The 16,537-nt window shown below is 43.7% G+C and overlaps 1 protein-coding gene across 1 annotated transcript in view; it reads left to right on the forward strand.

The window, feature by feature from the left end:
• CPED1 (cadherin like and PC-esterase domain containing 1) overlaps nucleotides 1-6,506 on the forward strand; it is a 123,546-nt gene extending 117,040 nt beyond the window's left edge. The window contains exon 24 of the mRNA XM_081211499.1: nucleotides 846-6,506. Within this exon, the coding sequence (XP_081067625.1) occupies nucleotides 846-1,073 (228 nt within the window). The 3' untranslated portion in view covers nucleotides 1,074-6,506. The remainder of the gene's footprint in view (nucleotides 1-845) is intronic.
• Nucleotides 6,507-16,537: the final 10,031 nt, after the last annotated feature.

The following is a 16,537-nucleotide window of genomic DNA, read 5'->3' on the forward strand; positions in this document are numbered from 1 at the left end:
GTCTGGGAAATGTAGATTGGACCCTGATTTGTGCTAGTGGAAGCCTTTTTTGCTGAGGCAAGAGTCTCCATTGGATACAAACCTCAGAGTTAACATATCATGGAACCACTCTGCTTCTGTAGAGGAGCCTCAATGGGATAGCACTTCAAAGCACATCAACACATTGTTTTGTCTGGAGCTGATGCGCTGAAATGAAAGGAAGAGGAGAAGCAGCTGCGTCAGCTGGTTTGGTTTCAGGTGTTTGACTTCAACCAGAATGATCCCTGCTGTGAAAAGCAGGACGGTGCACTCGGAGATTCTCAGTCATGGAGCATTTCAAAATGAAACAGTTGAAGAATTAGAGGAGGCGCGTCAATCTGCAGTCACGTCAAAATGCTCAAGTTGCTCAGAAGTGAAAAGCGATAGCGGCGGCTGGTCTCTGAGCCCTGAAGCTCAAGCAGGGCTTGACAACAGGGCGATGATGTTCCATGCTTCAAAATTATCACGAACCGTTTTGTAGATGGCGGCGCGTGCAGACGCTGCGGCTGAGAGCTCCCTGGAGGGGAGTCAGGGTTTGTTAGAACGAATTATTTACAGCCGATATGAAATGCTGTTATATACTAAGCTTGGATCCTAGAACAATAGGCAAGTGGGATCCTAAAATGCAACAACTGATTGGCTTACAGGAGAAGACCAATCAGGCTCCAGGAGGAAGTTAATCAGCCTGTTAGGCTAATCCAAAATAAAGCAGAAATAGAATCCAGCTATCCCTCTGCAATTCATCCATAGCTTAAACGGATTCTGCATTCTGTTACCCTCAAACACCCGTATGAAAGTTTCACAAGCACATTTTCTTTCTTTTTCAGGTGGTGAAATCTAAAGCTTCTGAAGGAAGCTCTCCCATGGCAATGATGTTATCGAGGCCCTATGCTCTGGGCAAATTTTTCAACAGCCAAAGCAACCTGATGAAACTGCAAGCCTACGCCTCAAATTCTCAGTCCCCTTATCACGTGCGAGGTCCAATAAACCAGGTGTATTCAGAAATCCTCCTCAGCCGCATTTGTGCGAATGACAGGAAGGTTATTGGAATGTAACTTTGCTTGGCTGAAGTGCCTGGTTCCAGCCTCCTCTCTTTCCCATGTGGCGATACACAGGCCATACCAGATTTGGATTTTATTTTTTTACACACTTCTCTGAGTGGCTGAACATACCAGCATAACTCAAGACATGTGGCACTTTCCGCAAAGCCTTATAAAATCAAGATGTGTCCACACGTGTCTGTGGTTTCAGAATGGGAGACAGAGAAGCACGAGAAATGGCAGTGAGGGCAAAGGGAGGGGGAGACGTTACTTGAAATATTGCCAAATGTTTAAACAGTTGTAAGCTAAGTAAATGTAATGTTATATAGGATGTGATATATGTTGCTCAAGTTTAGGTACAGATTAGAATGCTATATTGCTGGTGAAACAAATCTCATTCCATTTTGAAGAGTTTTATGGCATAGCAAAATAGTAGTACAAGAATATGCACTTAAGAACAGGCATCACATCTTCATCTATAGAACCAGATGTCCATTTCTAGCATTTGCACTTAGGTAATGATGACAAACAGGTCCTTTAGTCCTAAGGGCCAACGCAGACACGACATGGGAGTGCCATGACTGGAGATCATGAAATCATTTTCTTTTCCAAATCACCCTGTGGGCAGGTTGCTTTAGATCTGAGCTGCAAGTTAACTTAACCTCCCTATTGCAGCACTAATTAAAATTGCACACATGTCCACAGCTGTTTTCTCACATCACGTCTAGTTTGGCCCTAAATATGTTGTTTTGTACCTCTTGGTCCTCCTTAATTTATGAACTATTCTTGGATGTGAGACGAGAACTTCTCCAAACACCCGCAAGTGTGCAGCCATGGAGAAGCCACTCATTTTATTGGAGCTTTACAACAATTTTTTTTAAAAGGGAGCAGAGACTTGGCATGTTTTGGATTGCACAATAGCTAATACAAGGTGTGACCAGAAAGTCTGGTGAATGGTCACAGAAATCGGACAGCGAGAAATATTCTAATATACAATTGGCATCAGAAACCCACGAAATGCTCACAATTGTGTACAGAGATGAAGCTGTAACTCAAAAGACAGTGTAAGAGTGGTTTAAGCTTTTCCGTGAAGGGTGGCAAACCATTGAAGATGACCCTCCGTCTTGCAGACCGTTGACAAGCAGAACAGCGGCAAATGTCAACAGAGTTTGTGAGTTATTGATGCGGGATCGGTGCTTGTCCATCCGAATGATGGCAGAAGAATTGCATATTCCGCGTGAAATCGTTACTGAGGTTACTGAATTGTCCCACCCTATTCTCCCGATCTGGCCCCACCAGATTGATTTCTTTTGCCAAAACTGAAATCTGCACTGAAAGGGCACAGATTTTCCAACATTTCACACCTCCAAGCTGCTGTGACGAGCGATCTGAAAGCAGTTCGAAAAGAGGACTTCTCCAGAAGTTTCCAACAGTTCTACAAACATTGTCAATGGTGCATTGTATCAGAGATGGCCTACTTTGAAGGCCTGTAAGGTATGTCTGTTCGAATATTTCTCGCTGTCCAATTTCTGTGACCATTCACCAAACTTTCCGGTCACACCTTATAGCAAAGCTTTACTAAAGCCACCTAGTGAGTTAGTGCCTGATACCAAGTTTGGACAGAGGACTTTCTGGCTCACAGTCTGAGCCATCACAATACATCAACCCTCTGTTTTGCTTATGAGTGTGACTTCCTGTGCTATGTCGGAAGTCGCTCCCAAAGGTCAGAAGCGTCATGGCGGATGCTTCCAGCACCCAAAAATTACAGGCAGAGCTTGTTGAACTGATCTTTGGAACCCTGCTATGAGTCAGAAGGTCCATAGATTGCATGTGCAATTTCTCATAGAGTTCTGGAATACCCCAACTGGCAGCCTCCCCTCATCCGGCCAAGTGTGTGCCACCAGCCATCACACCTATAAAATGAAGGTACAATTTCCACATTTCCCAGTGGATGACCTCAAAATTTGCACATATAATAAGCCCTGCCCTTATTTGCATTCTATTTGCAAGCTCAGCATTTCCCTCTCATTGTAGGCTTTAAAGAAATGAATACATATTTGTCGCAGAAATAATTCATACATTGACTCCAGCATGAAAGATGCTGCAGCAGGGCCAAAGGTATGTTTGTGGGGGGAAAGCAGGCCTGTTTTATTGTACAGTCTTAAAAATCACTACCTTTTATCTTTAGATTTCTGAATATTAATTCTGGCTGTGTTCTTTATATATTTGTTTTCTTTTCTACGTTATGTGGTTTCTTGTGACTGGGTTTTCTTGCAATGGAAGCAAAAACTTAGAGAGGGTTGCTTGTACAAAGATGTTTATATTCATAGTAGTATTAAAGTGGGACTCGGGTTCCTTTTTTATTAAGAATGAATTTTGGTTGTGTTATAGTTCATGCTGGCAAATGTGCAATGCAGTTTCTGCATAATCACCATTGTATGGTTTTCCTATGCTGTAGTACATTGTGTTTAATTTTCCTCAGATGCTGCTGTTTCGAAAGCGACCCAGGCTATATTTTTATACGTATATTTTTATATGAAGTTATCACTATAGCATGAAAGCCCACTGACATTTACTGTAATAATTAGTGTGGACCAGATATTTTCATAAGTAGTTGCTCATCATTGATAAAAGTAAATGTGTAAAAAGGAGTCTGGTCAGTGTATTATGTGGTACAAGATTTCCATGAGATAATGTTTGTTTGTTTGATGTGAAGAGATCAGGAGAAAGTATCCCTTTATTGTGTGCTGTCTTCATCATGATCAATTATAGAATACATTGCGGTACTCAGTTTTTAAATTTCAAAATTTTCTCTAGCATAACCTTCCTCATATTTTGGACCACAGCTTCCCTCAGTCCCAGCCAGCATAACCAATGAACTGAAATGATGTAGAAGTATTTCACTGGCAATAGCTCACAATGAAGTTATGAAGTTGTGCCTTTAGTCACTAGTTCCCTGAAACCGTTCAACTAACACAGGGTTGCCATATTTCCAAAATTACCCAGACATATATGGCATTCGGCCATCGGAAACAAGTGTCCAGGTAGAAATTGCAAGAAATGTCTGAGAAAATCCATACCTATGTTGGAAGTGTAGATTTTGATGAATTCCCTTCAAAATACCTTTAAAACTTCATTATTATTTTAGATTGGGGGGGGGATTGTGTCTGGATTTTCACTTTTGGAAATATGGCAACCCTAACTAACTTCTAACACTTCTTCTTGGGTAAACAACTTTTCCAAATTATTCCACAGTGAATTAGCATAATTTGGTGTGACCAAAGAGTCAATTTGCACATGAGCGAAGCAGTCATTTCACCAAAACAGCTCACAGTTATTTCAATGACTTCTGGAACATGTTTTTCCATAGTCAGAGGAAGCAAAAATTTAAAGACACAAGTTTTGCCTCTGTGCATCTGCACCTTCTGCCTGGTTAATGGTAGCTGATATGAATTTTGCATACTTTTTGCTTGGTACAATCTGTGCCACTTTAGATGGGAATAGGGTCCTCCAAGCTTTCAAGGAAAGGTGATCCCTTCCACTCCTCGAAAAATCATTGCTGATTAGAAAGGGCTTTGTCAATCTCAGGCCTGTGTCTAATCTTCCAAACAACTTAAGGTATTCGCGGATGAAATATCTGCTCTCAATCCATTTGTCCAGCTTTTGAGCTGGTTGTGACACAGAGACAGGTTTAGCAGCCTAGGTGGATGAACTGTGCTTCCAGACTGATAGGGGAATAATTATCCTAGCCACAACACAGTGCACAGCTTTGGCATGGCATGGGGTGGTGATCCTGCTATCAATGGGTCCGACTGCTAGTTGATGTTCACATATGAGGAATTAGCTGGAATGTCTTGCCCACTTACACCCCTCTAGCAACCTGGGGGTTCAGCAGCCTAATGCCCCTCCCTGAGCTAGGGCTGCAGGCATAGGTGCCACCACAAGATCCATTAAGGGGATTCCATCTGAGGAAAGTGGGGCACCCATTACCTGGTTAACCCAGCTATAGATGCTGCCCAATGCCTCTCCCACGGCTAACAAGCTGAGACAATAAATGTTAATAGTCCCAACCCCTGCATTGCAATGAGGAAGGTAAAATCACAGGTCTGATTGTGCTAGTGACTAAAATTTCTTCCAGAGTCATGCACTTTATGGAAACCCGCCAAGTGGCAAAATCTGGAAAGCAAGGAAATGAGGGATGGCAGAGAAGTTGCTGACCAAACTGTTGGAGACCCATAGCCAGGGCTGTACGCATAGTCCAGGAGGGGACCAGAGGAGAGCAGTCTTCTCTCTGGCCAACTTTGCTCTAGTCCTAAAAGATCTATATTGGCTCCCAGTACGTTTCCGAGCACAATTCAAAGTGTTGGTGCTGACGTTTAAAGCCCTAAAAGGCCTTGGCCCAGTATACCTGAAGGAGTGTTTCCTCCCCCATCCAGACACAGAGGTCCAGCTCTGAGGGCCTTCTGGTGGTTCCCTCCCTGTGAGAAGTGAGGTTAAAGCAAACCAAGCAGAGGGCCTTCTCGGTAGTGGCACCCACCCTGTGGAATGCCCTCCCATCGGATGTCAAGGAAATAAACAACTATCTGATTTTTAGAAGACATCTGAAGACAGCCCTGTATTGGGAATTTTTTTTATGTTTGATGTTTTATCATGTTTTAAATATTCTGTTGGGAGCCGCCCAGAGTGGCTGGGGAAACCCAGCCAGATGGGCAGGGTATAAATAATAAATTATTTTTGTTATTTCAGGAGGTCAATCGGGGCTTTCGATTGGTCAGCCAAGGCAGATTGATTTGAATCCCCCTGTGGCAAGTTGGCAGCATGAGAGACTCCTCACAGCCACATCATAACATCCTAGGGAACTTGCTCCCTCCTGCAAATTGGGATCCCCAGGGAAGACAGAGACCTAAGACTTGTATTAGATGGAGTTTAGCCAATGTTCGCTGTTCTGCACCATTTACCAGAAGTGTGCAATCAGTAACATTACCCAAATGGGGATGAAGGAAAAATTACCCTTGAAACACGCTCCTACTTAACTCCAAAAGTTAGTGATTAATTGAGAGCAAGAGAATGCTTTTCTAGGAGAAATGAAACCATTGAATCCGGTGGGGCAAACCTTAGCCAAATCCCAAAAGCAAGGCAAAAATTAATTTCATGAATGTGTCCTACGGTGACATGTTTGTATATCCATATGCTTGCCAGCTGTTACACCATACATTATAGTTTCTTTATGAACTCACATATTCAGTATTTTCAATGGGACACCTTTTTTTTAAGAACACAGGAAAAGAGATTTATGGCACTGCTTGCTGCTACTAAGATCTGCAATTGCGTACAGCGTACATTATTGTCATTGCAGAATATGTGGAGACCTGTATGTCTGATCTGAAAACTGTATACTTATGGTTGTTGTTGAATAAATAAAGCACAATCATTTTAACAGACCATCAATCAGAATCTTTTTTTAGTAATTTATTAGTGTGTCTTTTTATTTTATGATTTCCCTTAAATATGCCTAAGGTAAAGGAAAAGGATCCCTAACAGTTAAGTCCAGTCGCGAATGACTCTGGGGTTGCGGCACTCATCTCGCTTTTCCCGGGTCATGTGGCCAGCATGACTAAGCCACTTCTGGCGAAACCAGAGCAGTGCACAGAAATGCTGTTTACCTTCCCGCTGGAGCGGTACCTATTTATCTACTTGCACTTTGACATGCTTTCAAACTGCTAGGTTGGCAGGAGCTGGGACCGAGCAACAAAAGCTCACCCCATTGCAGGGATTCGAACCGCCAACCTTCCAATTGGCAAGCCCAAGAGGCTCAGTGGTTTAGACCACAGTGCCACCCGTGTCCTTTAAATGCACCTACTCCTTCCTTAATACAAGCTTCAGCTCCAGACGATAAGCAGAGTGACCTCTTGTCTCTAATACCTTTCTATTCCAGACATTACAAGACTGGACTGACAATTTATTTGGGGCAGTAATTTTCATGGATGATAAAAAGGAAAATAACAACAACAGAGCCAATACTTTAAAAGAAGCGCCTGCAGACTGCAATCCTGTATACACCTTCATAGGATTAAGTTCTATTTAACAACGGGACTTAGTGTTAAGTAGAAATGCACTGGATTTCACTGGCCCGCACTGCTGATGTTTAATACTTAAGCTGAATCAAAGCTCTTCATTTTGAAGTTAATTAGATGACAACCGTGGAGGTCACTACTGAATTACCCTTGCAATTATCCAGCCCTGTATCAAGCACTTTTAGTGTAAAATGACAGTGGCAAAAGACACAGATTTGCCAGTGTTATGTCTATTTATTATTATTTCGAAAACATTGGAATATCAGCCAAAATGAAGCAAATTTGCTAACCTTTGCCAAAGGAAAAGCATCAGTGAAAAACTGCACAGCTGATCAAGTGGTCAATGCCATCACGAATATAGATAACCTCAACAAATTCTGTGGGGTGCTACTGCTGATGTTTGAGTCCCGGTTATGTGGTTTGATTTTGTAGCTTCCACATTACGAATTTCATCTTCCATTGTTCCTTAGTTTGCGTCAGGACTCAAGTCCTATATAGGATCAAGGAGTCTTGGTTGACCACAAACTTGACATGAGCCAACAGTGTGACGCGGCAGCTAAAAAAGCCAATGCAATTCTGGGCTGCATCAATAGGAGTATAGCATCTTGATCAAGGGAAGTAATAGTGCCACTGTATTCTGCTCTGGTCAGACCTCACCTGGAGTACTGTGTCCGGTTCTGGGCACCACAGTTCAAGAAGGACACTGACAAACTGGAACGTGTCCAGAGGAGGGCAACCAAAATGGTCAAAGGCCTGGAAACGATGCCTTATGAGGAACGACTAAGGGAGCTGGGCATGTTTAGCCTGGAGAAGAGGAGGTTAAGGGGTGATATGATAGCCATGTTCAAATATATAAAAGGATGTCATATAGAGGAGGGAGAAAGGTTGTTTTCTGCTGCTCCAGAGAAGCAGACACGGAGCAATGGATCCAAACTACAAGAAAGAAGATTCCACCTAAACATTAGGAAGAACTTCCTGACAGTAAGAGCTGTTCGACAGTGGAATTTGCTGCCAAGGAGTGTGGTGTAGTCTCCTTCTTTGGAGGTCTTTAAGCAGAGGCTTGACAACCATATGTCAGGAGTGCTCTGATGGTGTTTCCTGCTTGGCAGGGGGTTGGACTCGATGGCCCTTGTGGTCTCTTCCAACTCTATGATTCTATGATTCTATTGTATGCCAGAAAAACCTGAAGTAATAAGAAATGTCTCTTGGTCTTAGGAGGGTGTGATTCCATTGCTACTAAATTACCATAGACAAGCTTTGTGTTTCTTGGCTTAGTATCTAGAGCAGTGTTTCCTCAAACTTGGGTTTTTGGACTACAACTCCCATCATCCCTAGCTAGCAAGACCAGGGGTTAAGGTTGATGGGAACTGTAGTTTGAAAATAGCTGGAGACCCAAGTTTGAGAAACACTGATCTAGAGCTTCCAGCCAGGTTCAACACTGGACATCTTTCTTTAGAAACTATTTTTGTTTATAAGCTTCCCTTTTAGCTGTGCTTTGTTGGAGATGTACTATCCAGTACAACCCTAAGCAGAACCAATACCTGTAGCACTGATAAAAGGTTAGTCAGAAAATATATCTTGGACTTCCCAACAGTGTTCGAAACTCCCATTGTTCTAGGCGCATTTTGCGACAGGGCATTTCATTAGCGTGAGCAGTTTCTGAGCTCTGGGCGCAGTGCTGTGCCTAAGATTTCAGATTAAGATTGCAGAGTGGAAGGAAAGGGGGACCTTTTTCTGGCTCCCCACTACTCTCTGAAGACTGGAAAAGAGACCCTCTGAAGAATATTAAGGGTGTGGGCAGGGGAAAGACTAGACCATGTGAAAAATGAACATAATATTTTAGCTGCAGTTCATTCATTTTCAGCTTTGTATGCTTGTTATTAAAAAAAACCCCACACACCTGGAGAGTCTGTTGTTGCGCCCGTAACTTCAGTTTAATGTACCTTCTAGCTCCTAGCTTTCATATTAACACTGCTACCCAAGGTATAAGGTCATGATTGCTAACCTTCACAATCTGAATCTTCAAATGGGAAATTGTCAAAGTGTAGAGCTGCTCAACGTGATACCACTCCCTCTGTTTCAAGTCATTACTTGCAAGCATCTGGAATATCTGTGGAGACCTTACGGTCCATATGTGGTCAAAGCTGTGAAGACTTCTGGAAACCAGAACAACTGCAGTGGGCAGGAGACATCTGAAGTAAATACGGTCAACTTGCCGGCGATGTGCACAGAAGCTGAAGAGCCGAAACTGTACTTGGCTAAGAAGAAGAAAAATACTTAATTCTCTGAGATACGTTACCTCAATTGCTGGCCAAAGCGAAGGCTTGACTGGAAGAAGACACTGCACTATTCAGCTCAGGGCAAAGTATCTCATATTTCACTCCTGATTATTGTATGAAGAGATGGTGGCTGTGAGCGTTGCAAACCATCTCCTCACGAACGCAGCCTTACTGCAATTTCTCCATGTGGTTGCTGTTACCAAGTAAGGAGGACATCATATACGGAGGCTCGCTTAGGCACAGCCTATATTTCCCTCAGGGTGTTTGTGGTGCTGTGGGCAGAAGAATCCACCAAACCCGATGGCAAGAATCTGCACACAAGAAGCTTACCACAGGTTCACCGTTGCCAAGAGGAACAAGCGAATGAGGTCTCTACGTGGCAGCCGATGTAGAACTGGTCCCGAGGGACAGGCCTGAGAAGTACTCTTTGAAGCACCCAGACTTGACAATCACTTCCATAGCACCCAAGACGACAGATGAAAAATTAAACTCCTGACTCCGAAGCTTCCATTAACATTACAAAAAATAATAATAATGCATTCATCCGCTGAAAGTTTGACGTGCAAGTTATATGTAATCATTTGAGCCTTTGGAATATGCCTGCGGGAGCTATTTGGACGGCTTGTGCTACAGCGAGAAGTTAATTTACTGCAGAAGCCAGGCTTTAAAAATGATAGGGTGGCTTTTTTATTTTCTTTGAATGAAAACGAGTGGCCTGGCACAGCAGATCATTTTATGTCAGAATTGGAGGACTTCCTTCAGTTAACTCCCCAAGGCAGCTGCAGGGAGGCTTTAACCTGTTGCCACTGAAGAATGTCAAGAGCGATGTTAAATATATGTTAAATATAAAGCAACTTAAATAAATCCCGTTTTCCCACCTAGCTTTAACCTTGACACTTCCGCAAATGATGTGTTGTGTTTCGGTGTATTCATCCATCTGTGTTTCCGTTCACTATTCATAAGGGCTCATCCACACTTCAGTTTGTGCTATGACAGATCAGTTGGTAGAGTGTGAGACTCGTAATCTCAGAGTTGTGGGTTTGAGTCTCACGTTGGATAGAATATTCCTGCGTTGCAAGGAGCTGGACTAGAGGATCTTTGTGGTCCCTTCCAACTCTACAATTCTATGATTTCTGGATCTGAGAGGTTTTTCTACTGTCCCACAACTTTTCCTGGGAAAACCCACTGCCTACTGCTGAATCAGAACAAACCCCAATCTGCAGATTGTTCCAGTTCAGCAGTAAACAGCGGGTATTTTCTGAGGAAAACAGCGGGACGAAAGAATAACTTCTCGGAAATCATGGGACAAACAAAAGTGTGAATGAGCCCTAAGTTACAGTCAGTTACTGTCCTGCAATTTAGTCTTAGCATCTTCCTGAACAAAGAAAATTAATGTCCGTCGAGAATTATGTAACCTGCAAGCATTTTACATTTTATGAAGTCTTAGTAGTTCGAGGGAGCATTCCACTCAGAGGCTTTGTTCTGTTTCACTGTATTGTGTTTCCATCATTCAATTATTGTTATCTTTATGTTTCAGACTGTGCTATAAACTGCCTCAGGAGTTTGAAGGGCAGGATACAAATATATCCCCAAACCAATCAACATGAGCTTCTGCTTTTCCAGTTATTGCAGATCAGTGATGCAGCTGGGAAGAAAAGCCTGAATCGCTTTTTGTGAGCTACAAGTCTACGGAGGTGCACACAGCTATTATCTTCTTGCGCCTGCATGCTGAAACTTCCTTACAGCAAAGTGACTCACCCAAATACAGTCGTACCTTGGTTTTCGAACAGCTTAGTTCTCAAACGTTTTGGCTCCCGAACACCTCAAACCCAGAAATGACTATTCCAGTTTGCGAACTATTTTTGGATGCTGAACATCCAAAGGGGTTTCCGAACGTTTTGGAAGTCGAACACACTTCCAGAATGGATTCTGTTTGACTTCCAAGGTACGATTGTACAAGACAAGCGGTCTCCTGACGAAGGGCACCATATACCCCCAATTCACCCCTCAAAGTTTTCAAATTTGTAAAATTCCTGAATGGAACTGACATGGGTTTGAGAGTCTTTTTCTTCAGTGTGGCACAGCTGAGATGGATGCAGTTTCAGCAAACAGAAAGCCGGTTGGTTTCATCCCTGAAATGAGTCCTCAGGCAAGTAATAAGTGAGTGTAGATGCACCACTGGTGGAACTCTGCTGTGGATCAGTTGAGATGATTAGATTTATTTCTGTAGACACCCATTGGTCCAAGAAACGCGGGGCTTGGGGTGGCTTCCTAAGTAAAGGTAAAGGGACCCCTGACCATTAGGTCCAGTCGTGACCGACTCTGGGGTTGGGGCACTCATCTCGCTTTACTGGCCGAGGGAGCCGGCGTACAGCTTCCGGGTCATGTGGCCAGCATGACTAAGCCGCTTCTGGTGAACCAGAGTAGCGCACGGAAACACCGTTTACCTTCCCGCTGGAGTGGTACCTATTTGTCTACTTGCACTTTGACATGCTTCCGAACTGCTAGGTTGGCAGGAGCAGGGACCGAGCAACTGGAGCTCATCCCGTCACAGGGATTCGAACCGCCGACCTTCTGATCGGCAAGTCCTAGGCTCTGTGGTTTAACCCACAGCGCCACCCGTGTCCCTTCCTAAGTAGCTTCCTAAGTAAGCTTCCTAAGTAGGATGACAAAATTAGACCGCAGCCAAGCTTCTAGCTAGCACTTAATGGTTTTCTGTTCCTGCCCCTTTCCATCTTCCATCCTTAATCCCTGGCTGCATTGGCTGCCCCCCCATAAAACTGATGAACTGTATACCTACTATATGAAAGTTAACAACTGGACAACAAAAATGGATTTTACATGCTCTAATGGTAGCCAAGAGGCTGATTTTGATGAACTGGAAGAATAAAGACATGCTCTCCTTTAATCAGCGGATTGATAATATGATAACACTTGCAACCTACAAACGGACTGCTTACAGACGTAGACTCTGCTTGGATAAATGCGACAATATTTGGAACAAATATATACAAAATGTAGTAGGTTATTAATATTTACATTAGTATTAGGACAATAATATCCAATTTATGAAAGAATGTATGGGTTATGGTGTTTTTTGTATATATTCATATATATTTTTCCCTTTACACAGTTGTGTGTTTTGTTCTTTTTTCTTTTTGTATCACTTTAAAAGGTAAAGGGACCCCTGACCATTAGGTCCAGTCGTGACAGACTCTGGGGTTGCGGCGCTCATCCTGCTTTATTGGCAGAGGGAGCCGGCATACAGCTTCCGGGTCATGTGGCCAGCATGACTAAGCCGCTTCTGGCGAACCAGAGCAGCGCACGGAAACGCCGTTTACCTTCCCACTGGAGCGGTACCTATTTATCTACTTGCACTTTGATGTGATTTCGAACTGCTAGGTTGGCAGGAGCAGGGACCGAGCAACGGGAGCTCACCCCGTCACGGGGATTTGAACCACCGATCACTTTACTGCTTCATATTTGAGTCCCCCCCCCCAATAAAATGTCTATTAAAAAAGAGAGAGAGACTGATGCAAGGTCAAGAGGAAAGCTAAGGGAAGGTGGGACGAGAATGTACCAAAGGCTGGACTCCATCCTTCGTCTGATCCATAAAGGCAGTCTTCCATTATCATTCTGTGTGATACACAAACACAGCAACCTACTGGTGTGTGTGTGTGTCTGTATGTTCTATTCTCAAACAATATCCCCATGTTTTCCTTCTACAATAAACCTCACAAACGCCGCACCCAATTAAATAGGGCTGTCCTCGTTTGTGGAATGCAACAGCTGTAGAACTGGGATGTGTTCCCCTACCCTCCAACAGAAATATTTCCCGAAGTAAAATTATCTCATTTATGGAGCATTTGCCCTCCTTCACATCCTTTGCCAAGTAAAAAAATCTGAAAGAAGATTTCTGCACTTCCTTGACTTCAGGCAAGTCAGATAGCCTTTGATGAAGTAAGTCGTTTCGGATATAGATCAAGATAACGGCAGAAATGTTGTTTTTCAGTTCATAGAATCGTACTAGGGCTGGTAGAAAACAGAAGGTCGAATCAAAACTTCTCCCCTAAGTGAGTGGATGTCAGGCTCCCTCCCCCCCCCCACAAACCCATGGCCACTTAATATTTATTTATTTTTGTTCTACAAATCAAAGCACATGTGTAACTCATATTTTAATAAGCGTAGTCTTGCTCTTCTAATGTGATGGATGCCCACCCACTCCTTCAGAAAAGTTCTGAGAAGTCAGGTGCATTTGTTGTCCACCTCAGTCATTCATCTTGCTTCTGTTATTTGGACTTGAGGGCAGTAACTGATGAAAAGGGCCATAGCTCAGCCGCAGAGAATGTGCTTTGAATGCAGAATATCCCATGTTCAATTCCTAGGTAGGGAATCTCTAGGTAGGGCTGGGAACGCCCCCTGTCTGAAACCCCAAAATGCCCTTGACAGTACAGTGGTACCTTGGTTCTCAAACTTAATCCGTTCCAGAAGTCCGTTCCAAAACCAAAGTGTTCCAAAACCAAGGTGCGCTTTCCCATAGAAAGTAATGCAAAACGGATTAATCTGTTCCAGACTTTTAAAAACAACCCCTAAAACAGCAATTTAACGTTATCCATTTCCGCAGTCACACCATCAATCAATCAGTAGCTGAACTGGGTTCCATACAGTCACAGAAACAAATTAACCGGAAATGCCTCAAAAACAAAAACGCAAAATAAATAGCAAAAACAAAAGTGTCAAACTTAATCCTTTTCCGGAAGTCTGTTTGACTTCCAAAATGTTTGAAAACCAAGGCCCAGCTTTTGATTGGTGCAGGCGCCCCAGAAACAATAGCCGACAGCCGCATTGGATGTTCGGCTTCCGAAAAACGTTTAAAAACCAGACACTTACTTCCGGGTTTTTGGCGTTTGAGTACCAAGGTGTTTGAGAAACAAGGTACCACTGTATATAGATGGCTAGATGGACCAGTGCTATTTTCCTAGAAAAAGAAGTTGCCGGAACTCACCATGAACGCCTCCCTCGTTCTCTTAGAATGGCAATGGCACCCACCTGAGAGGTGCCGGAACTGAGTTCCGGTGAGTTCTGGCTAAAAAAGGAGAGCCCTGGATAGACCAATGGTCTAAAGCAGTGTTCTCGTATATTCTTATGTAAAAATCCCCATTCTGTACAGCTAGAGGCCTGGTCAAAACAGCCTCCATCTCTGTTTTCAGAAATAAAATAAATCAATCACAGGTCCATAGACTGGGGGGGGGGGCGCTGGGAGGCTGTGCCCCTGGGTGTTTTTTTGTGGGGTTTTTTTTTAGGGGGCGCAACCAGGCGTCCCCACAACAGGGTCCTTCATCGGAACCTGGCTCCGGTGCACGAGGGAGATGCAGAGTCATAAACAGCAGATTCAAAACGATACAACATCCCTCCTAAATGTGTTGAAATCTGTCCTGGAGAAACAGTTCCAGAATTTAACACAATTTCAATTTCAGGTGATACAGCAATTTAATAATTTGGCTCGCGCTACTTGCTGAAAAAGCAGAGACATCACCTTGCCAACAAAGGTCCGTATAGTTAAAGCTATGGTTTTCCCAGTAGTGATGTATGGAAGTGAGAGCTGGACCATAAAGAAGACTGATCACCGAAGAATTGATGCTTTTGAATTATGGTGCTGGAGGAGACTCTTGAGAGTCCCATGGACTGCAATAAGATCACATCTATTCATTCTTAAGGAAATCAGCCCTGAGTGCTCACTGGAAGGACAGATCCTGAAGCTGAGACTCCAATACTTTGGCCACCTCATGGAAAGATAAGACTCCCTGGAAAAGACTCTGATGTTGGGAAAGATTGAGGGCACAAGGAGAAGGGGACGAAAGAGGACGAGATGGTTGGACAGTGTTCTCAAAGCTACCAGCATGAGTTTGACCAAACTGTGGGAGGCAGCAGAAGACAGGAGTGCCTGGCGTGCTCTGGTCCATGGGGTCACGAAGAGTCGGACACAACTAAACGACTAAACAACAACAACAACACTTGCTGAAAACCGAGCAAGTCTGCAGTCCTATGCACACTTAACTGGGAGAGAGGACGCTTTCATTCTTTAGAAAGTAACTTTTTTAAAGCTCCAGAACTATCAGGATTAGAAACTATTCTAATTTTGCTGTTGAAATCTTTTATAAGAATTAGATTTATTCAGCTCTATTGCAGGGATAGGTAAGGAATTTAGACATGGGAGCCCCCAACCCTAAAATCCTGACCTTGGTTCCTCCCTAGAGACCACACCCCCTTCCCAAGCCACGCCCCTCACCAGCCTTACTTTGCCCCTGCCTTCAGTGTTTTGACCTGGCTGGAACATATCCTCAAACTCTGATCATGCATGGATGGAGGATAGGTGAGCATGGGAAAACTAGGCCACTGTACAAAGGGGAAAGTTGCAATTTATTGTTCTGCATGGGTGCAGCTAAAGGTGGGGGGCCAGGGAGGGGCAGCTGCCCGCCCAATCAATAAAAATACGTAGCTAACTAAGGTTCTGCCCCTTCCCAACAAAAATCTTGGCAACGCTACGTCCATGCTGTTCTGTTTTTGCTTCCGGCATTTTTATTATTATTTATTGAATTTATATACCGCTCTATAGCTGGAGGTCTCGGGGCGGTTCACAGAACAAAATCAAAAGACAACACCACAAAATACTCAATAAACCCCCCCCCCCAAAACACACCACATTTTAAAAGGGCATTGGATGTCAATCAATCAACCATGCGGCCCTCAGATGGCTGCCCGAGAGGGAACGTGGCCCTCGAGCTGGAAAAAGGCTGCTCACCCCGATCTGTTATAATATTGATGCAGCGAGCTTTCCTAAGGATGCAAACTTCAGCTTGCTATCACATTCCAGGGAGTTATTGTGCCATCTCTCCTGGCAGCGAGCGGTGAATTCCTAGTAAAATGGTGTTAAGACACGGAAATCAGGATTTTTCAGGATCCACAGCAGCGACTGTTCCCTGATGCTCCGTGATGCGCGTTCTCCCTTCTTGCAGCGCAAAATTTCGGTTTTATTCTTATTTTTTTTGCGACCGCGTGCAGGCGAGCCCTTCGGAACGCGCCGCAGCCAATGAGAAGCGCGTTTCATATTGATGAGCCGCCGCCA

Source organism: Podarcis bocagei (genome assembly GCF_964188305.1).
Source record: "Podarcis bocagei genome assembly, chromosome: 10".
Lineage (NCBI taxonomy): Eukaryota > Metazoa > Chordata > Lepidosauria > Squamata > Lacertidae > Podarcis > Podarcis bocagei.